This window comes from Idiotropiscis lumnitzeri, chromosome 12 (genome assembly GCF_059441095.1).
Source record: "Idiotropiscis lumnitzeri isolate Australia: NSW breed Sydney's pygmy pipehorse chromosome 12, RoL_Ilum_1.0, whole genome shotgun sequence".
Classification (NCBI taxonomy): domain Eukaryota; kingdom Metazoa; phylum Chordata; class Actinopteri; order Syngnathiformes; family Syngnathidae; genus Idiotropiscis; species Idiotropiscis lumnitzeri.
Window position 1 is genome coordinate 13,296,131 of NC_142402.1, and position 21,782 is coordinate 13,317,912.

Genomic DNA, 21,782 nt, shown 5'->3' on the forward strand with positions numbered 1-21,782 from the left:
CGGTGTGATGTGTGTCCCAGCCTGGTTTGTGTATGTGTGCTCCGCAGACCCGGCCCCTTCTCCACCTGTCAGGGACATTGGTCTCTTTAACTGTGGATCTCCCTGTACCCCCTACTCGGACCTGGATGACAGCCATAGCACCGCCAACGGTGTGACTTTAACTGCACTGCATGACTGTGGCTTCATTTGTACACAGTTTGGTTCTAATGTGCCTGTCAGCGCTTTGCTTTACTCACTACTGACCACCACATACGTGAATGAAAGAAATTTCCTTGTATCTGTTTTCAACCACCACAGACCCTCTTGACCCTCACTCCGAGCTGGAAGGTGACGCCCCCGATGGCTCGTTTGCTAACCGTTATGGCCGCCACGCCGTCGGTCATGTGGATGACTTTAACGCTCTCCAGCAACAAGTCCTTGAAGGTCACAGCATCGTGCAGCGCTTGGAGACAGTGTTGCTCCCATGCCTGAGCTCTCCTTCACCGTTGGGAGCCACCCAGAAACAGAACAGCGAGCTGGTGAGAACCCTGTTGTTTTAATACAAGGTTTTCTGACCTCTATAGAACCAAGGCACTTATTTTAGACAAATGTCCCAGCACAACACCAAATTCAAATGTCACAGAATGCACACTGAAATTAGGGCTGGGAGATGTTGGTAAAAATATTAGTCACCATGGTTTTTGATTGATAGGGAAATCACATTTTGTAAACAGGATTATTTATTTGATTTCAAAATGTATATTTTGTTCACCTATCAAAACTTTCAATATAATAAAAAAAATCAAAGCCAGAAAATACATTTGTAATGAATAAAGTAAAATTAAAATAATAGCAATAAATAAAAATGTAATAAAAATACTTTCCTGCTGCGAGCGCTTTGGCATCTTGAGGGCAGTGTGGCGCTCACATGGAGATGCCCCGAACATAAAGATTCAAAAGTAGAAGAAGAAAATGGTTTAATTTAGGAAACTCGTTTTGCCCAGATTAGGAAGGAAATGTTCCCTCAAGAATTGCTATATTTTCTTTATGTATGAATTTCTACATCGCTTGTGTATATGTGCATTCATTATTTGAAGGTAAAGCCCTCCCGTGATCTTAAATGCTATTTTTTTGCTAGCCAGTCAATAGGCTTTTCCATGCAGGGCTAGCATTGAGCTAGCGACCTACCTAAAACAAACTATTTGTACGACTTTAGAGTTTCCACTGCAGTTCCCCCTAAAATTTCTGTCGGTGCACCGGCCAGGTGTTCAAAAACTTGTCTTTTCAATAATCAGGAGCTGGTATCTGACTCGTTTTTATGCAGTTCTTGGATTATGGCAATGCCAAGAGTCTCTTGTCCAACACCAAGACACTGAGGCAGATTTTGGAGGAGGCGGCTTCTCTGCTGAAGATGTTCTGGAGGGCAGCGCTGCCCAGCACTAACGCCTCCATCCCGAACCTGAAGAAGGTTTGCACTAGGGCAGAGTGATGAAACATTTGAAGTTACAAAATCAAAGCATTTCATGTATCTTGATGTGGTTTAAACACAGGAGCAGTCTATGCAAGAGGAGATCTTGTCACTCAAGCTACGTGTGTCTGAGCAGGAGGAGGTTCTGAAAGGGACGGTTCAAAGACTGAGGAGCACCAGCCGCACCAAGGAGAACATGGAGCATTTCATTGTGAACCAGCGTAAGTTACAGTTGAGGAAGAGATGACCAAATTTGGTACAAGTGGGAGAGAAAGCGCCGCAGCAGATGAATTTCAAACACTTCCAAATTTGGATGTAATACTAACACAATAGGCTACTGGTTGTTCTACTGGCACTCCTGCCTCAAGGCACCACAATATTTCCATAAACAACATTTTGGAGTAACTCTGTTAATTGACAAACAAAAATTAAACATCGGTAATAACTCGTCTTTTCAATTTGTTTTTTCAGTGTCAAGGACTCGTGATGTTTTGAAGAAAGCAAGGACAAACTTGGAGGTAAAAAAAAAAAAAAATGTAAATGTCCTTTTTTTTACAGTGTGACTCATCCTAAGGTTAAATCATGATTTGCTTCCGGATTTTCTCCTCTCTTCTCATTACTCTTATCTGTGATTGCATCACTTCTTGTCTGTTTGTGTCTTACTCGTCCCTTCGTCTCACACTCGTCACTGCGTGTGAACACTTCCAGAAGAACGAGCTGAGACTTTCCTCTCTAAGCTCCTCCTCTTCCTCTCCCTACACCGGTAATTGTCTTGCCCAGAATACGTCGAGGCTGTCCCAGATGATGAGTTTGCTTTTGGATGGGCAGCTTTTAGCTCGTTGTGCATTTGTTGTTTGCAATCACGCTGACATCCACGCTTCACCAGCTTAATTCACCTCCATTTAACAGCACAACAGTCCATCCATCCATTTTCTATAGCACTTGTCCTCATCGGGGTCACAGGTGAACTGGAAGCCATGCCAGCAGGTTTCAAGCGAGAGGCGCAGCCCAATCACAGAGATAAACAAACAATCTCTTGAATGGACCTAACATGCATGCTTAGGTTTATTAGCAAAGTCACGTTGAAACACACCTATTCACGTTTTTGTGGTCTTTCTGAAACACCCGAAAATGTCACAAGATGTTTAAATAGGATCCGAGAGCAGGCCAAGAAATTTTGTATGTCGGGAAGTAGCTAAGTTTAGCCTGGGTTGTTACAGAGAGTCTTCGCCGCATGCGCATCTGTACATACACTTGGTGGTGAATTTTTTTCAATCAAATCAGAAACATTTGAGATCCAAAAAAAGAGCATGCTGGGATCGGTTTGGTGTGGAAGAACCTCCATCACTGTTTTTGTTGCCTAATTTCTTCTGATGCTGTGTTGTCACAAACCTTCAAATAGGTATGTGTGTGTATCCGTGTGTGTGTGTGTGTTTTTGTTGTTGATGTTAAGGAGCACGGCACTCACCACTTATCTTGAGCACATTGTCTGCATCCTCATATAATTAACATAAACGCCAGAACTATTTTTCAGAGTCATTTTTGACACAGAGCCTCCAACAGGACATGGGAGACAATGAATAAAATTGTTGCTGCAATATAGATGAAATGTTACCGCGAAAACATGGACAGACTTGCGTAATGAAATGGAGCAAACCTGAAACATGATAATCCTTAAGGTTATACCTACTGATAACGGTTTGGGATTTTTCATTACAGTTAGTTTTTATTTTGTTTTGACCTTTGTTTTGCTTCATTTTTTGTTGAGCTTTTTTTTTTCATTTTAGTATTAGTTTTAGCTTTCTTATGTATACTGTACATGGAATATTTGCTGAGTGAGAGATATTTTTTTTTAAAAAAGGTGACAATCTGTTGCGTGATTAAAAAAAAACAAAAAACTACAAATCCCAAACCGTTCACCCTTCCTTCCTCTGTAAGGCCATACAATAATACCAAAAGGAATACATTTGAAATGAATCCTGAGAGCTACTATATTAATTATTAATAATGAAAAAAATGAATACAAATAAAATTTTAATTGTGAATTAATTCCCCAAATTGTACGTTCGCTTTAATATAGTTTGTTTTTTTAAAATGCACAATGTATTTTCATTTTTATTTTAACAAACGTTTTTGTTTTGTTTTGTTTTGACGTCTTTATACCAAGTACCACTTAAAGTACCACCGTCATGACAAACTGAAACTGCAATAACAGGACGTGTTCTTCAAAAATGAAACAGCAGTTTTAAAAATTTAAAAAGCCACTATAACATTTTTGCAGAGTTTTCAGCATTAACACGATGCTTGAATATTTGAAAATTAAAAATAAAAGTTTCTAAAATGATTCCAATAAATTCATTCCACATCAAAATCAATTACGAGAACAGGAAGTATCGAGTGACTTTTGGGAAATTCTCTATATTGTGGCCACAATCTTTTCCATTTGCTCCCACGTCATATCTGTGGCTGCTTATCCTGCGCAATTTCATTCCAAACCTTCTCTCCTGCATGCAGCTGAGGAGCCAGGAGGGGATGTCCGAGAGCAACCTGCTGATGTCTTTTGCTTGAGGACCCACGGCGTCAAAACCCCCGCAGCCAACCAGCGACCTGCGGCCAGGAAGCGCACCAGCCAATGCTTGCATTAGACCACCAAACAATCAGCCTCAATGCCACCACCTGTGACCTCGATATTTCAAATCGCCAAGACCTCCATTGTCCCTTCCAACCAGGCGTTACCCAACTCCCTTCAGCTTCCCCAAGCCCCCAAAAGCACAGTTAATGTTATTCTTTGAGTGTTAACGCTCAGCAGTGTGTATGACAGAAGGTGTGTGAATCGTGTCCTTGGTGGTTGCAGCGACAAGCCGGATGGAGCGGCTTGAAGACGCCCCCAAACGGAACGTCTTCTTCCGAGAGCCTGTGGAGGGAAAAGGGTGTTTTGTGCACGTAAGAAAAAAAATTGATTTGTGAGAGGAAATCTGCACACATTTAAACCACTGTATGAAAAGTGCGGGGTCACTTAGAAATGGCTTTATTTATTTATTTTTAAAGAAAAGCACTAGTCCTTTGCCCACTTTTGGAGGATGGACAGTTTTTTTTTTATTTTCTGGAAGTGGATATTCCGCGTGGGTTTCAGACAAGATCCGCCCTAGGCCGTAGGGGGCGTGCCTGAGTGTGCCACTTCCTCTGATAGGTTGTTTTTCTCACATTAGGGGGTTACCTGCTCATCAATTTAGAGCAGGCGTGGGCAAACTACGGCCCGGGGCCCACATGCGGCCCGTTAAACGTTTTAATCCGGCTCGCTGAACTTGAAAAAAAATTAATGAATAAATCTTGTTAATGTTTTGTTTTCTAAATACTGTGGTTTTTCAAAGACATGCACAAGATCGCGCCAGATTGGGATGACTTTATTATTTTTTTTGGTCAGGTATTACTGACCGTTTTAACTGACATGACAAGACATTTTATTGTTTTTTTTTGCAAATGTTTTTTTTTTTTAATTGCTTTTCTTTAAGATACTAAAGCTATTTACAAGTGACCCACAAACTTGAACAGTATTGTTGGTGTGCAGTGTGTGTGGTCAAGGAAAGTTCACTCAAAGAAAAACTAATCTATCACCAAAAATATTTCCATCTTCAAATCGAACCCGCTGACATTAATAATGTATTCATCGCGATAATAGAGGAATTTAGGCCCGGTGGATGTTTTGTGATTTTATTTAATCTTTTTTCTGCGTCCTTCAATGACGAGTCATAGACACCAGCAAGTGGCTCCGTGTTTTGTCACCAGCTTCCATTTTGGTTCTTCAAGCGCTAAAGTGGCGAGATTTGGCATTTCTAACGTGCATGTTTGCTGACTTGTGAGTTTGAAGTGCTGCAAAAGCTGACGTACGAGCATGTGCAATAATGCAGTGACTTAAAGCTATCACTGGAGTGTGCATGATCATGATTGTAAAAAGACATTGGGGGCAAAAAAAAAAAAAATCCAAATATAGGACGGGAGATTGCCATTACTTGCCAAAGTTTGAACTTCTTAACCATGTGAATGAGGAATTAGCCTATAAGAAATCAGAAGGCTGCTCGAACCACGTGGCGCAGGTATGGTGTGTTTCCAGTTGTGCGATGAATTCTACTTTTGGACCAAAACAAATTTGGGAAAAAAAAGGCAGAGTTTCTCCAAAAGACCTCATGCCATTCATTTTGTGTTTCTATATTTTTGACAATCTCGTGGCCGACGGTCATGTTATAGATGACGCAAACTTTGGCATGCTACTGGTGGGATCATTGTTCTGTACATTTTGCTTTGTTTAACGCTTGTACATGTGCCATTCATGTTGTAAATAACCTACTTTTTATGTGCGAGTGTATGTATGTGTGTGTGTGTGTGTGTTAGCGTGCGCTTGAATAAACAGATTTGCTTTGTGCAAAGTTCAGCATTTTGGGGTAGCTGTGCAATATCTTTTAAATTGATGTTAAACATCATTGTATTTCAAAGTGTGTTCTTCCCATGTATTATTTAAATGCAGCTCATAGAGGCCACTTGCTGTGTCCGATAAGAAAACACTTTGCATTTAACAGTGTCATGCCACTGAACACATTGTCCACGCAAAAATATTGTTGCTTCGCTTGACTTTGGATTTAAAGCTTTTTCATTGAGCTCAAAAAGGATCAAGTCACATTGGTTTAGATGGTTCCTTTTAAAATTGGAGTATTTTCCCTGCTAGAGCAGGAAAAAAAAACGCCTTATTGTTTAAGAGGGGATGTCTTTTTGAGTTCCGGATGTATATATGGTAGCGCTATTAAGCCAGTGCAGCTTTTGATGTGGCTGGAACGATGCTTAGATTTGCTTTATAAACAACGGAAAAAAAGCCGATGCAGGACTCATATGGATCCTGTCTCTGATGAAAGTTCAGTGTGTTGTGTTGCCAAAATGTATTTATTGATGAACGATTTTGGGAAAGAACTAATAAAAAATAAAATAAAAATCTGAGTGCCTTGCATCTGTTTTGATGAAAACCATTTTTGGGACACTCAAAATGATATCCTTATCCTGCGCCATTACATACATCTGTATATATTAGGCGTGGGCAAACTACGGCCCGGGGGCCACATGCGGCCTGTTAAACGTTTCAATCCGGCCTGCCAAACTTGAAAAAAATTAAACAAATAAACCTTGTTAATGTTTTATTTTCTAAATCCCTTGGCGTGTCAAAGACAGATATTTTGTTGTGATGTTTTTGTTCATTTTCATTTCAAATGTATTTCTTTTCTCCGATGAGGTGAGTATACCAAAAAACTCCATCCATCTGCTCCTGGTCTGACCCCTCTGTCAATTTTTACACGGGCCGATCAAAAGGTTTTCACAACCCCTTGTATATATACATTATGTATATTTATAAATTTTATTGTTCAACAGATTAATAAAAACACTTAAGCTGTAATTTAATTGAAGTTTCCATTGAATGACTGTTTTAAGTTAAAAAGGATTTATTTGTTCATAAACGGAAGAAAACCATCCGTTTTTCATTTTAAATGTCAACTATCTCATATGCTGATTTGTTCAATAGCTTGAAAAAATAAAATATATCAAACATGGAAGAACAAAAAAAATAAATTCAATATTTGCAAAGCACGTCATGATTAACAGAACACATTTTGCCCCACACAAGAAAATATCCCAGACAGACCAGCAGTAATAAAAGTTTATCCTTTTTATTTATTTTTTTTAACAAGTACAACCTTGTGCAAAAAAACGTTTCACGCTTGAACCGCAAAGCATTTCGAAACATCCATAAAATGGCTGCAAAATTCAAGTTTTACCGTCTGATTCGTATGCCGCCGTCAGCATATACGCATGTAACACAACCGTCTGATTGAATAAATAGAATAAACGCACTGCATAGATAAATGATATTGATGGTCACCTCAGCACACAAACATGTTACCGTTTCAATTCATCAATAAACAGAAAAAAAAAACATTCCACATACTGTACTGAACTGGTGTCACCGTGGAAAAAAACAGCACATCAGACTTCTTATTGCACTTTATGTTCGAGCAATACCACCTCAAAACGTCAGTTAAAATTCTTCATCCACTGAATGAACGTGTGAACACTTATTCTAGGGCCCGACCGTTTATATCAGATGAAATATGGCCTTTTCAAAATAATCTGGAGTTTTGACGATTAAATGCCGATGTAATCTTACATTCTCATATAACAGTAAATAAACTCTGTTCTGGATAAAGAATGTACATGCATGTTATTTTTTTTTTAATAAATTTAAAGTTTAAATTCTCCATCCTCTCCCAATGCAACTCTGTTAAAGTTAGCGTCATGATTTGTAAATGGTGACTGGATTCATATTCATCACTTTATGGCAAAGAAAATAATGAAGTAGAAGAAATGTGATTTAACTTTAAAGGACATCGTGCAGAAATCAAGTTTGGCCAGCAACGTCACTCCGAATGTTGCTTACGTACTGCATACATGTCTGATCTAAATATAAATGCATGTTTTGTAGTTGAAAATGTGTTATAAAGTGCTATAAAACAATCAAATGTTCTGTCTGTAATTGGTTTCTTTGTTGTAGGCAAAGAACAAAAAGATGAAATTTTATTCAATATATATTTCTTAAAATAATCATTGGATTAATTGGTTATCTGAATTTTTTTCTGCCAAATGACGCAATCGGCCTCAAAAAATCCCTTTCGGTCAGGCCCTAATGTATTCGGTATCCTTGAAATCCGACTTAAACACACTGACATGCATATGATCACAACGTGCAGCAAAACATTCAAGACACACAGTGATTCAGTCAACGCCACAGGGTAGTCGTCATCAAACTGCGGATGCACGTTGCTACATTCTGTGTTGGATAGCCCTAAATGTAGACATGAGGCCACGGCCGGTGCCTTTAAGCCGTAAACGTATTTCAAGTGCAAGATTTTGCCACTAAATTCCACAAAAACCAACACGCTGCTTTCCCGAAGGCAGCAGCAGACGTGAGGATTAGATGGGCTTGTAGAGCAGCGAGGTCACGTACTTCTTCTTGTATCGGTGAGTGGCACTCAGCACCATCACGCCGTCCTGCAAATGCATTGGGAAAAGCTCAGCCGTACATCATTTGCATGTTGCGTAGAGCAAAAAAAAAAAAACATGCAGGCTGACCTTTATGGATAGAGCGTACAGATGGTTCAGCATAACATGGTTGGGTTCTGGCAGCAGGGCGGGGTCACACTGCCAAGATGGAGGGACGCGTTATCACACAAAAACTGGACCAAAAAAAGATAAGCAGTCAGTACTTACTGAGATATTTGTGTCCTTGTTGAGTATGACCTGAAGAAGGTGAGGGGGGAGTATGGGCGGAGATTTGAAATGCCCCTCGGGTCGGAACACGTATTGACTCTGCCCGTACGGACCTGGAGGGGAGCTGGACAAATCTGGAAGCGGAAGCCGAGTTAGTGGGGCATGACTGTTGGATGTCGGAGAGATTGTACTGAGTGACACATTAGAAGAACTGCAATCAGACATTTGGTGAATTTTGCTTTCCTCGTCATGTGTGACAAACTCATTGATTGCCAGCTCAAATGAAGGTTTGACATCCAGAGTCGTCCGTGGCAGTGAGTTCAAGAGGAATACAGGTCAAAAATGTTCTTTGCAATAAGATGTCTATGTTACAACCCTCCACTAAGTCTGCATTCTGGGTTTGGTCACGTGACAGTCGCAATGTGAGCCCGAGCGCACACTGATGACAATTTTATGAGACAGCAGGGGGCAGTATAACGACAAAATGGCAGCCCACTGAAATGCAAAAAAACGAGTGGATTTTTCTGCTTAATTCCATGATTTTTTTCAATATTTTATAGTCCTGTTTTTCATATAATGTGTATTATGTTATCAGGGTTGTTTTTTAAGAATTTTGGAGGTTTGGTAAAAGAAGACTTTAATTCCGCTAATACATTTCAATGACCATCAGTTAAATTCCGATTTTTTTTGCTTTTCACGGGCCCACCTGCTATGCATCAACTGTACAGTGTGTGGACAAGTGGGGGCACATGGAAAAACATATTTCAAAGAAAGGTTTTGACTTCACCCTTTAAATAACAAAACGTAAAAAAAAAACACACCTGATGTGTCAGAGCATTCCAGAGAGTCGACCTGCAAGGCATCAAACACCTCAAAGTCGGACTTCTTCACCTGGATCAGGTTGTTGATGGTGCCAAGCTGGCTTGTCACCACTGGCTGGAAAAGCAAGACACAGACATCACCTTTTACAAATTGGCGGGAATTAATTGGAAATTAATTTCTTTTAACATTTGAATATTTATTTTATTTTATTTATCCATCCTTCCATTTGCTAAAACATTATGTTTCATCGTTTGTATTGTTCTTTGAATTTTAGCTCAAGCGACAACAACTCTCAGCAAATCAAAAAATTCAAAACAGTAAAATTACAATTTCTAGATCGCAAGTCAAGAAATCAAACATACCTCTGAGGGATCGTGCACCCATTGCCCATCCACGAAAAACTTGTACTGGTGCTCACCTTCGGGCAAGTCGAGGATTGCTACAAAGTCGCTGTGGCTTTGTCCAAAAAAAAGAAGAGCATCAGATTATGATCAGGAATGAGCAGAGACTATAGGAAAGACATGAAGTGACATGTATGTGGCTTTCATTTTTGTTCAAAAACATAAATATTATAGCTCAAGAACAAATCTATTCACACAATAGCGGGTGAAAATATTTAGGTTAAAACTAATCTTAAAAGTCTCCCAGTCACTTGAACTGTTTACTGTTTTTATTCATTTACTGTTTTAAGCGTTTGTTTTTCTGTCGGATTTTTTATTTATTTACAGCACGTTCTATGCAGCTGTTGTTTTCTTTTCCCCAAGTATTCTATTAATAAAGCTGAGTTGAGTGCGAGAAGTCTCATAGTGGCGTTAACGTCAACCTGATTCATCAGCTGATCATTTTGTTCAATATTCACTTTTTTTTTTCCCAGCCCGACAAGTCACTTTTTGAGTACTCGCCCATCCCTAATTTTGTTTATAGCATTTTTCATGAAAAACAGTTTGTAACCACAGGTAATACTTAAACAAAAAAAAATAAGAATAGATGTTTTACCTTTTATTGAGCGGTATCTTGTTGCTCCAGTTATTAAAGGAGCCAGCAATGTAGACCTCCTTCCCTCCTCCAGCCCATCGGATAACCGTGGGGCGTGCCTGAGGAACAGTTTTCACCAGGTCGTCCAGATCTGGGGTGAATTCTTTCTCTCCCAACACCTAAAATTGTAAATACAAATAACCACAATTCAAGGAGCGCTCATTTTTGTGGCGCAACTCATTTCTGCAGAACCTTCGACTCCAGGCCGTGTGTGTTGAAGATGTTGGGGTCGTCCGTGCTGTCCACCATCTTGTTGCTGGGCTCAAGGTCCTTGTGACCCCCGCCGCTGTCGGAGCGGTGAGCTTTAGCCCCGTGGCGGTCTGCAGATACCCTGTCGCTTGTGTTGCCCATTATGCCGTAGTATTTACACCACTGGAAAAAAAAATTGCAAATAATCAGACTACTACCAGAGCACTTATAAAGCAAATAAATTATTATTTTACTTGATATTCAGAATAAGCGCACCAGAAGTGTGATGAACCACAGCCATTGTCAAGCAATTACCAGGCCTGTGTTGTTTAAACGTTTGAGCTTGTTAATAGTAACTGTGCAGAGCCAAAACATAAACATGCGACGAAGACTCTCTATAACAACCCAGGCTAAACTTGCCGACACTCAACGATCTTACAGTCTCTCAATTGAGATGTATCACTTCAACGTACTAGCTTGACACCAATTAGCACTTTTCTACGAGGAAATGTGCTTTGGTGCCAACTTGTGGTCTCTTATTTGAAATCTAGAATGGTTATTTATTTCAAATAATGTAACATTAATTCACCTATTTGTGGCAGCTACATATAGTGACTGGGAGAAGAATGCTCTTCGACTAGGTGGCAGAATATTCAATGAATCTCTATCTTTCTGTTGCCATTCATGCAACGGAATACTCGGCATCCACGGATCATCTATTCGCGGAATTTTGGGTGGTTTAAGGCGTTAATTATATGCGGATTTTCACATAGTGTTCCCATATTTTTCTGATGTAAACCATGTGATGGTTGGTCACCATTGTCCAAAGCCTTGATTGTCAATCGATATGAAAAAAAAAACAATGACAGTAGAGGTGAACATGTTGTATCCTTCGACTTGTAACCTCCACACATCACACAGACGACATGTGTATTTTTAGCTGCTGCTTGTAGCACCCCTAGCCTAAACCACAGGCTGTGTTACCGCTACCGGGCCGCTTTGTGGCGTAGGTAATCGCCCGTGCTGTCACGTTCGTGCATGACAACACGATAAAAATTATTTTCTTTTACAAACATTCCATTGCAAATCAGGCGACCAACTCACCCTGACCAGCTGGTGTTTATCACCCTGCTGTCTTCAGCGAGAACCCTCCTCCTCTCCACCATAGACATGTAGATATAGATTATCCACTTTGAGCAGGGTGACAGCTGCTACGATACGTCCGCGCGTCCGCCATTTTGTATGTGGAAGCACAGAACCTAAAGTACCTACAGGATCGCGTAGGAAAGATTCACAGTATTATATACATAGGATAATTCATAATAGTTGACACAAAGTGATAAAATCATGTTTAAAAAAATTATGCTATCATGGAAAAAAATACAAGCAAACGTCAGTGTACAGTCCTCCAACGAGACCTGGCTCTGAGTGCACGATGCAGCTTACCGACCGCTCCACTTTGTAACATCCAATATGGCGACAATGTTGACGTATAACCAGCGCCCAGGCGTACTTTCTTGTATATCTATGCTCTCCTCGCGCGCACACACGACACTTTGATAGTTTTAGAACTACGGAGATGCAAGAAGGACACATTCAAAAATACGGAAAAATTAAACACACGCGCGCGCACAACAGTCACGTACACGAACACACATGACTTTTCAATGTTTGCATCATTTAGAAAGCTTCGTGGTGTAATTAAAGCATATAACTGTTCACGCAAAAGTTGTAGATCTAAAATAAAAGCCAATGTGTCAGCTCTGTTTAAATGTGTCTTTCAACTTTTCAGCCGAGTATGTTTCTGCGGAGGGAAGGTTAAAAGGAAAAATATGTATATTTTTGACGTCAGAGAAGTGTCCATCCATGATGTGAACTCCTTATCCCGATTCCCTACGAGGGTCGCGGGCGTGGACAGTAGTCGGGGTCCATCCCGAACTGGGTACTAGCCAATCACAGGTCAAAGAATTAGCGCACCCCGAAAAAAATACAAATGTGCGTAAAAATGTCTCAATATCAACATCTTTCATTAATTTCTAATTTCTTCTCATGAATCTGCATACCAATTATGAAAGAAGGAAAAAACTTGGACAGCACCACAAAATATGCTGTTTTATAGCCTGTATAATTAATTTAATTAGTGAAAACAATAACAGCTAAACGACCCATGTTTTTGTTTTTTGTTTTGTTTTTTTCAATTTTAGAGGCATAATGAGCCGAGTAGTAAATACATTTTCATTAAACTTAACCATCATTTAATTTTTTTTGTAAGCTTGACAATAGGTCACATTAGACAACCTGTGTGGTTTTGTAGTTTCACAGTTTTATGCTTGCATTCACATACAGTTCAGTCGCTTGAATCAAGTATTGTTTGCAAAGGGCGTACATTTAAGTGTTTTTCTCAGCAGCAGGAAGACAAAGGAAGCATGCTGTAAGTATAAATAATTCATATTTTAGCTAATAGCAGACCATCCTTAGTGCAATACAGTACATCTGTACGACCGCAGGGGTCCAGTAAGAGCTGGTGGAAGTCATGCCACGTTACACCAGCCATCTCAGGTCATTCATTGTAAGAGTGTCCACACGTATTTGCTTGCAGGGTCATTTGCTGATTCCCAGACCGATCTTCATGTACTCATAAACGACGTAGCTGATGCTGACGGCCGGAATGACTTTCATGAAGTTGGGCAGGATACCTCGGTAGAGTCCAAAAAAGCCATCTTTGACTACAATGTTCTTTAGTAGGGAACTCATGGTGGGCTGGTCTGAAGCATTCAGGGACGCTAAAGAGAAATAAATTCGTTAATAAAGACATATGCATAAAAATGTGGGGCATTCGGTGAAATTTCCAAATGAATGTCCAAACTGTTTAATCTTTCAGTACTTTCTGCATGACTTGCTCTTCTCTAACAAGGAGCCTAATGGCAAAATTCACAACAGGTGTTTGATCCACGTTGACCACCAAAACATCATTGGGTTCAATTAGAATTGGTATTTAAACAGTCCTGTTCATCATGCTGTTCATATTTTGTCCTCATGAGACCAAGACGACGCCTAAACATTGATCAACTGTACCTCTTGATAACAAGGCTTCAAAGTGAATGCACTCAGAGGGAAGTGGCCACGACGCATATCATCAGCAGGTTGCAAGAGAGATAGAGGGACTGTAAGAGTCACACAAAGCCACAGAAACCGTCATGCTCGGAAATGTTCATGGATCAAGCATCTGTTGTAAATTTTGCCATTCCGCTTCTTGTTGGGGAAAAAAATGCGAGTTGTGCTGAAACATGAACAGTTAGACAAGTGCAGTCAAACGTTTGGAGAGAGTCCAATTGCTTCTTTTTAGGTTCATCCTGAAATTTCACCCCAATGTTTTTTGTGGATAGTGTTTGAGTGAATACAACCAAAAAGGTGTCCATGAGGTTTCACTATTGCACCGAAGTGAAGTTGAGATTTTCAAATGGATTTCATATTCATTGGATTAAATAGATTTTACGCTATTAGAAATGTGTGTTGGTCAAGCTCCTGCATGTTTTTTTTGTGATATTGCCGACATGGTAGACAATGACAGGGTGGACTATTTTGGCTAATATTAGCTTTTAATGAGTGCACAATGGACCTTCAATTAGCATCACAATTCAGTTAGCAAGATGACAGGGCAGTTTTTTTTTTTTTTTCTACATCAATTAAAATTTTACTAAGGCAAAATACACATCAAGCACATGTGATGATAAAAAATGCATAAAATGAATTAAACACATTTGAAGATACTTTCCATCGCATTTGTGTGAACTGTTAATGCAAATTACCACCTAAAACAGGTGTGGGCAAACTTTTTGATTGGCGGCCCACAATGCGTTCTAAAATTTCACAGAGGGGCCAAACCAGGAAGAGATGGATGGAGGTGTTTTGGTAACCTCACCTTATCGGAGAAAAAAAAAAAAATTTAAATGAAAGTGAACAAAATCATTATAATAAAAATGTCTTTGAAAAAACACAGTATTTAGAAAATAAAACATTAACAAGGTTTATTCATTTAATGTTTTTTAACTTTGGCGGGCCGAATTAAAACGTTTGACGGGCCGCATGTGGCCCCCGGGCCGCAGTTTGCCCACACCTGACCGAAGAGTTTCATTATGCTGCTACATTTTTATGACTGATGAGAACACCAAAAGCACTTTATAGTGATGTTGACCAAGGTTCTCCAGCCACCACAGGCGATATCTCCTCACAATTACATCCCCCGATATAGCTTTTTTTCATCCGTTAAACTGCAGTCATCTTACCTCTTGCTTGCATGCGCGTGCGTACGAGCGCAAGTGGATAACTGGCCAGCTGTCCGCAGGTACTAGAAATCGTCCCGCATCCCAGCAACACAAGAACACCCGGATTAGCCGAGTCTTTGGTGTGGTACGATAGCCATGCGTTCTTTAGACTCTGCAGCAAAGGTGCCCGATCGGTTCAGAAGAGGAATTTGGACGTTAAGAATGTGTCGCTACGGTCTGCATACCTCATAAACGGCAAGGTCTATCCCGGCGTAGGGAATAATGCCGAGTAAGTTTGGAATGTAGCCCTTGTAGAAGGCCTTTACACCTTCTTTCTTGAGGATCGTCTTGGCGCAATCAAACATTCCTGAATACTGGCCAGTTTTCCTCAATGTCAGTCTAGTTTTTAGAACCTTAAGGAAGGAGACAAAAAAATGAAGAAGAAAACACACAACACAGAAAACAATGTATTCTCTCCTCTTTTATTTACTCCATCTGGGTGACTTATTGCAATAAATTTGACCGTGTTGCCCCCACTATATCGTGTAGTAGTTTTTTTTTTTGGATGGGTATTTACCGTGCACCATGGTGCCTTGACATGCACGATACTACCCCCGATATCAAACTAGTTTTTGTAATTGCTGCAAACAACTCCCAAAAAATATTCCATGTTTTTTAATAGCACTCTGGAGTATTTTACTTTATAAAAACACACAATATGAACCTAATAAAATAGAATTTAACAGTTTGTACATCATAATTTGATGAGCAATTCGCTGCTCCTTCGGGTGTGTATAATACATACTGGCATACTAAACAAAGATTTGATGACAAAACACAGGAGACCATCATATCTAAACTGCAGTGAAGTTATTTGTTTTCTTTTTGCCGATGATAAAGAATATATGCCTATGAGTATTGCTGTCTCTTCCATCTGCATGGGCTGCTACTGAAAGTTTTATGATTATTGCACCATCAGTTTTATTTCGTTAGCCCTTAGCGGTGTTTTGCGTTTTTGTTCGCATTAAGATCCAAGATCCAAAGCTGTCATCTGCTGGCTATCGTTAGCTTTTTTTTTTTTTTCTCGGCTAAACGGTCAACTCATTCCCATTAAAAACAAAACAAAAAAACTAGCTGATGTTAATTGACATTCCCATTGATGACATTTCATGTCAATGTCCCTAAAAGAAGCTGAAAAAATAAAAAATAAACGTTTTTGACCTATTTTGGGTGTATCTCAAAACATCCGCCGCGATAAATGGGGGTTCAGTGTAATTAAATAAACATTAATGGTACCTCCATGGGGTAAATGGTGGTCTGTGCGGTTGCGCCAGCCAGCGAGCCAGACAGAAACCTTTTGTGTGTCTCAATTTTTTCACCTTCTGATGACAACAACTTCTTAAACTGCAACCAAAGAAAAAAAATGCCTTTCTGTATCTTCATCACATTGCATACAAAAAAAAAAAAAAATGCTTCTAACCTGCTCATAGGCCATGAATTTGATGGCCGTCTCAGGTGCGATTTTCAGAACATTGATCCCGTTGCCCCTCCACAGTGAAGTTACACCTCCCTCGACGATCATCTGCTTGAAACCTCTTGCCAGACTTATTTTGTTGCTTTTGGTGGAGTGAACCTGCATGAAATAAAAACAACTTTATTTACATTTCCCGATCCAAACCAAAGACAAATCTTTGGTTAAAGTGGATTTACCTGCATGAAAACCTTCAATCTATCGAGAGGTGCCGTACCGGTGCGAGAGACGGAGCCCGCCACGGCGCCTGCGACCAGTTGCTTCCACCAGCCGCCTGAACTCTTCTCCTCCTCGGTGAACTCGTCAGGGATGGCGAGGCTGTCACCGATATCCAGCACCTACGGGCCACATCAACCACATTCGCAAGTTACCGTGCTGCGACTTCCTTTTCTTAAGTGTGACGTCTGAAGTGTCGCAACAAGTTAACAAACTCGACAGAGACGATTAAACATTAAACTCAAGAATCACAACAGCCATACAGTACTGTAAGTCGATCAGTGGTATTTTATTTAAAGGCCACTAGTCAAGAAAAATAACCAATCACCAGCGCTGGTGTTGACTGAACTCTGCTTAGCTTCAGATAAACATACGCAATGTTTTCCCAAAAGCAAAAGCAGTGTGGCCGCTGATGACACACGAGTTGCAGAGGTAATTTCAAGTCATGTGGTCCAATATTGAGGAACAAGACTAAAGTGTTGTTTGGTTCTCAAACCAAACAACACGCAACATGCATGTTCTTTTTACTACACCGGTGATTCCAAACCTTATGTGCCGCACCAAATATTATTATCCAGTTGCAAATAATGAGCCTAAAATGATTACACTGGTCAACATTTTAAATCCGAGATGGCCATGTGTCCCTAAACCAGCCGTGGGAAAACTACGGTCCGGGGGCCACATGCGGCCCGTTAAACGTTTTAATCCGGCCCGCCGAACTTGAAAAAAATTAAATGAATCAACCTTGTTAATGTTTTATTTTCTAAATATTATGGTGTGTCAAAGACAGATATTTTGTTGTGATGCTTTTGTTCATTTTCATTTAAAATTAAATTGAATTTTTTTTCTCCAATGAGGTGAGGTGACCAAAACACTCCATCCCTCTGTCAAATTTTAGAACCCATTGTGGCCCACCAATCAAAATGTTTGCCCACCCCTGCCCTAAATGTATCTCTGACGCTGATTTAAACAGGTCTTTACTCTTTTTCGAGGACATCAGGTTTTTGAGATTGATCACAATTTCTTTAGTGTGAGTTGATGATGACATGAATTGCTGCATGCACAATCTAAAATCGTGTGACGTCTTCTCAGAATGGTGGAAGATGCTCTGGCTGCAAGGGCTATCACCTCCAAACAGGTGTTCCTATACTTTTGTCCATATGATGGATCCCAAGCAGCATATCGTATATAAATACAGCCCGGGCACTCTCCTCTTAATTTGGATTAAGAGCCAGTGGGAGTGCTACAACAAACCTGACCTAATTATTTTCGACAGCTAAAGTCCTTCTAAGCAGTGGCCAAAATGTTTACAGCGGAGATAAAAATCCATAACATCTATCACAGGGCGACTACTGAACAACACGTGACTTGATTTCACTGCAAATTGATTGACGGCGTTTCACAAGCGAGCCTTTAATTTAACGACTGCATGCAAATGAGTCGTACCGAAGAGTGTTTCCAGTAGCGTATGATCTCCTGCAGGTTGTGTGCGGGGTGAAACAGGAAGTGTTCCCTCCACTCGTTCCAGTCAACCACCATAGTGCCATCAATGTCCATGCTGGAGGAAAAAGAAATGCGATGTTGAATGCCAAAGTGAAACGCCGTTGTATCGCAGCTCATCTTTGCTTTGTTGTTTGTTGTTATGCGGTCATTTTTTTATGTTTTTTTTTTTCCCCAAAATATAAGCAAGTCCAAATTCAGAGTTGTACCGTAACATACTGAGCAGCTGAAGTCTAACTGAAAGAAATGTAACATAATTAACAGCAAAAAAAAGTACCACGTTTTGCCATTTTTATATTAGTTGAATTCACAGAGTGGAAAGAGGACAAGACTGTTAGCATTGTTTTTTTTTTTTTTTAAGTTTTATAAGTACTGTAGCATTGATGCTAGTTTCTGTTAGCTTGTCTTTAAGCTAGCAGACTTTCGTTCGACGAAATTACAGTATAAAGATTTGTTGAAAATGTTACCATCGATATCTTTTGCTTTAAGTTTCGGTTTTTCAGTCATTTTAAAAAATAGAATGACGAGAAAATTAGCTTTCAATTTGTAGGGTGTTTTGCAAAAATAAATTGTAGTTACCTCACTATCTTTTAGATTTTCACGGATGCGTTCACTGTACATTCACATACATTAAATAATAAACTGTATTTATTATCATCACTCTGAGAGATGCTTTAAATATTTTGGCCACATTTATTTTCCGGTTACACAACCACACTCATTTTCACCTATTTAAACAATGCTGAAGCAAGTTAATCTTTGTGAAGACATTTTTTTCATTAAGCTCTTTTATTCCCACTTAGGTTAATTTAGGTTTTGGTGCAAAAAACGTGACAAGTTGATGAACAAACCTTTGCAGGATTTTCAGAGCATCCACTTTGCTGATCTCCAAGCCAAGTTCTGCAAGAGACTGCTGGATCTCGGTGGCATCAATACGCCCTGACATATAGATAATAATGATTGCAGATGGGGTTTTAGTCATTTTTGTTGATATACTGCACCAAAATGGACATTAAATTTAGTAATGAGAATGTGATGCAAGTTCAAGAGGTTTTCACAACAACATGAATCTAAACATTTTATTCTCTTTTCACACACCCGTTCGGTCCTTATCGCAAGGGTCCACAGTAAAAACAAAGCAGAACTATTAGAATGATTACCATGCTTTCTTGTTAAAAAAAATAAATAAAAAGATCAACAGGCCATAAAATACTGATGCATTTTCATACTTTAACTCTTTTTTATTTTTTAAACTAACTAAATGACAATATTTATCTTTGGATTCTGGGAGTTGACAGTTTGCAAACCACTTATCTAGACTGAAAATTTAGCAGAGGTCTCATATTTTTTTCTGAATGTGTGCCATTGTGAGAGTGAACTCTTGCAGAGCGGTGAAGCAATTCCTTACCGTCGTTGTTTCTGTCCAGACTCTTGAACGTCAGCCGCAGTTTCTTCTCGTGCTCCTTCAAATATTTCGTAAACTCGTGAAAGTCCAAGCTGCCGTCCTTATTCTGGTCACCACTCATTACAATTTTCTGCAAACACACACAAAGCACTGGCTCTTTAATGCCAGCACTTTCCAGATGGAATGCATGCAAAGGGAGGCGATCGAGGAGGACTCCGGAGTGCACACAAGCTCCCGTTCGAGCTGTACCTGAGCAGCACCTTGTCGGAACACTCCCATCGCTTTGAGGCCCGCTCGCAGTTCGGCGACATCCACCTTGCCGTCTTTATTCGCATCAAGCTTCTCAAACAGGTCCTGGTAGGAGCGCTCACTGTCGGCATCCCAGCACCGGGCTGTTGGGAGTAAACCGCTGAGCACCGTCCGAAACATGGTGCAGGTCTTGTGCAAGCAGCGCGTGCGAGGAAATTGCTTTTAATCCATGTTGGAAGCAAGACACGACGTTATAACGCCAACGTAAAAGCTCAAGAGGTGTGCTGTTGAAATCGTTTGGAGAACTGACGTGCAGTCCCAACGCAAAGAGCTCCGAGGCTTTCCAAGAGGGAACTGCAGCATTTACAAGGGCGGAGCTACGTTGGCTGCGACGCTATTCGCAGCATTTTCTGCGGAAAAACTGCAACGAAGCTAAACTAGAATATTTTCCTTCACACACAACCTGTGGGCGAGAAGATTGTAGCAGGGTGCCCCTAAGGTGAACTTCCTCTCAGTTGGCAGCATGCGTGCTACAAGGAGAGAAACGAATCAGGAAATGTCGGGCCTTCTCTCTCCATCCATCTCCACAGACATGTCGTTTGAAACACGCAGTGTTAGGTTTCCTGGTTGCAGTGCAGTAAGTGGCCGCTTGAGGGCGACATTTCATTGCAATTGATGCCAAATTTGCATTTACCTTGCTGGATTTTGCATTTTTTCCCCTGATTAACCGATAGCAACTATTTTTTTGACACAGTAGTTTTAAATTTTGAACGAAAACTTTTTGTATCTGCTTTTGAATGACATAACTGATCAGACGTTTTGTGACATTCTGGTTGTTGTGTGTGCTGTGATATTTTTCAAATGTAAAATATTAATTTAAAATAATCATTTCAATCATCCGACTGGAGATTTTTTTTCATTACATAAAAGGAAAAGCAGACATGTTCACATGAGAAAAAAAAGAATGAACACGAGCAGAGAAAAAAAATCTTTCTTTCTGTCCCTTTTTACAGGACATATTTACATATCTCAAATACAATTCAATTTTGCACCTAATTGATTTACCACAGTATTCCAAATCATTTAAAAAACTGTCAATAATTATTATTAACACCCTTGATCTTTTCAAATACATTTATTGACCTTGACTGTTTCTTTGTAGTTCAACACTTGACAGACAACACTTTCACAATTACACTAGTTTCCATCACTTTGGTACTGAATCTTGGGATTTTAAGGACTTTTGTTCTATACATTATTCTATTACATCTATATATCTATTACATTATTCAGAGGATTTCTGTTAGCCTTGTACATTGTAATATTTCTAAATGATCTAAATCGTTGAATCTCATGGAACCTCTCTTGAATCGTGCGCATGTGTGCGTGCGTGTGGACGCGTGTGCGTGCAAGCGTTTGCTCACTACTGAACAGACAAATTTTAATATTATGTGCCCTCTACCACGCCGACCGAATTACTCAAATCGTTGAGGACGGGGACCTTTTTGGGAAGGAGGCTGAAGCACCTGTCCCAAAAAATGCCTGTGCACATGCCAGCCCAGGATGACGCGGTACAGTTCGACACTCATGCAAACTACATAATCATGACTGGGAATTTTTTACCTTTGAACGGTCAGATTGTTCTCACTGGTCCGTAAAAACAAAAACAAAAAAAAACATCACTAAGTGAGGTGAGCCTGTTACTGAACGTTTACCTGCATATCTGCAATGTCATTGCGAATGTAAAATTGAAATGTGCGGTAGACTTTGTAGTTACGTCATATTTTTAATTCGTTTTGTGACGGCGAGTTGCTTTCA

General features: G+C 39.9%; 3 protein-coding genes across 11 annotated transcripts in view; 1 reads left to right on the forward strand and 2 right to left on the reverse strand.

Moving 5' to 3' along the window:
* The window catches only part of LOC148326005 (myomegalin-like), a 40,787-nt gene extending 34,344 nt beyond the window's left edge, over nucleotides 1-6,443 (forward strand). For 5 of the 7 annotated variants that reach the window (XM_088310428.1, XM_088310421.1, XM_088310427.1 and 2 more), the window contains 7 exons: nucleotides 48-149; nucleotides 298-518; nucleotides 1,304-1,447; nucleotides 1,530-1,668; nucleotides 1,919-1,965; nucleotides 2,156-2,210; nucleotides 3,962-6,443. In XM_088310428.1, coding sequence (XP_088166554.1) covers nucleotides 48-149; nucleotides 298-518; nucleotides 1,304-1,447; nucleotides 1,530-1,668; nucleotides 1,919-1,965; nucleotides 2,156-2,210; nucleotides 3,962-4,092 — 839 coding nt within the window. In that variant the 3' untranslated portion in view covers nucleotides 4,093-6,443. The remainder of the gene's footprint in view (nucleotides 1-47; nucleotides 150-297; nucleotides 519-1,303; nucleotides 1,448-1,529; nucleotides 1,669-1,918; nucleotides 1,966-2,155; nucleotides 2,211-3,961) is intronic. The other 2 variants (XM_088310426.1, XM_088310425.1) reach the window with 2 other exon arrangements.
* Nucleotides 6,444-8,046: 1,603 nt separating this feature from the next.
* Nucleotides 8,047-12,263, reverse strand: prkab2 (protein kinase, AMP-activated, beta 2 non-catalytic subunit). Of its 3 annotated transcripts, XM_088310869.1 has the most exons (9): nucleotides 12,245-12,263; nucleotides 11,903-12,066; nucleotides 10,802-10,981; nucleotides 10,571-10,728; nucleotides 9,937-10,030; nucleotides 9,574-9,688; nucleotides 8,753-8,886; nucleotides 8,615-8,683; nucleotides 8,047-8,533 (listed from the first exon to the last, which is right to left on the reverse strand). In XM_088310869.1, exons 3-9 carry the CDS (start codon nucleotides 10,958-10,960, stop codon nucleotides 8,456-8,458), a joined length of 807 nt encoding a protein of 268 aa, XP_088166995.1. In that variant the 5' UTR covers nucleotides 10,961-10,981; nucleotides 11,903-12,066; nucleotides 12,245-12,263; the 3' UTR covers nucleotides 8,047-8,455. The 3 variants fall into 3 exon arrangements, with proteins under 3 accessions (XP_088166995.1, XP_088166994.1, XP_088166996.1); XM_088310868.1 differs by lacking the exon at nucleotides 12,245-12,263 and having other exon boundaries at nucleotides 11,903-12,146; XM_088310870.1 differs by lacking the exons at nucleotides 11,903-12,066; nucleotides 12,245-12,263 and adding an exon at nucleotides 11,388-11,854.
* An 838-nt stretch (nucleotides 12,264-13,101) lies between these two features.
* LOC148326007 (mitochondrial adenyl nucleotide antiporter SLC25A24-like) lies at nucleotides 13,102-20,604 on the reverse strand. Its single transcript, XM_088310238.1, has 10 exons — nucleotides 19,965-20,604; nucleotides 19,719-19,845; nucleotides 19,162-19,249; nucleotides 18,257-18,368; nucleotides 16,774-16,932; nucleotides 16,544-16,696; nucleotides 16,360-16,467; nucleotides 15,309-15,476; nucleotides 15,085-15,235; nucleotides 13,102-13,581 (listed from the first exon to the last, which is right to left on the reverse strand). Exons 1-10 carry the CDS (start codon nucleotides 20,142-20,144, stop codon nucleotides 13,400-13,402), a joined length of 1,428 nt encoding a protein of 475 aa, XP_088166364.1. The 5' UTR covers nucleotides 20,145-20,604; the 3' UTR covers nucleotides 13,102-13,399.
* Nucleotides 20,605-21,782: the final 1,178 nt, after the last annotated feature.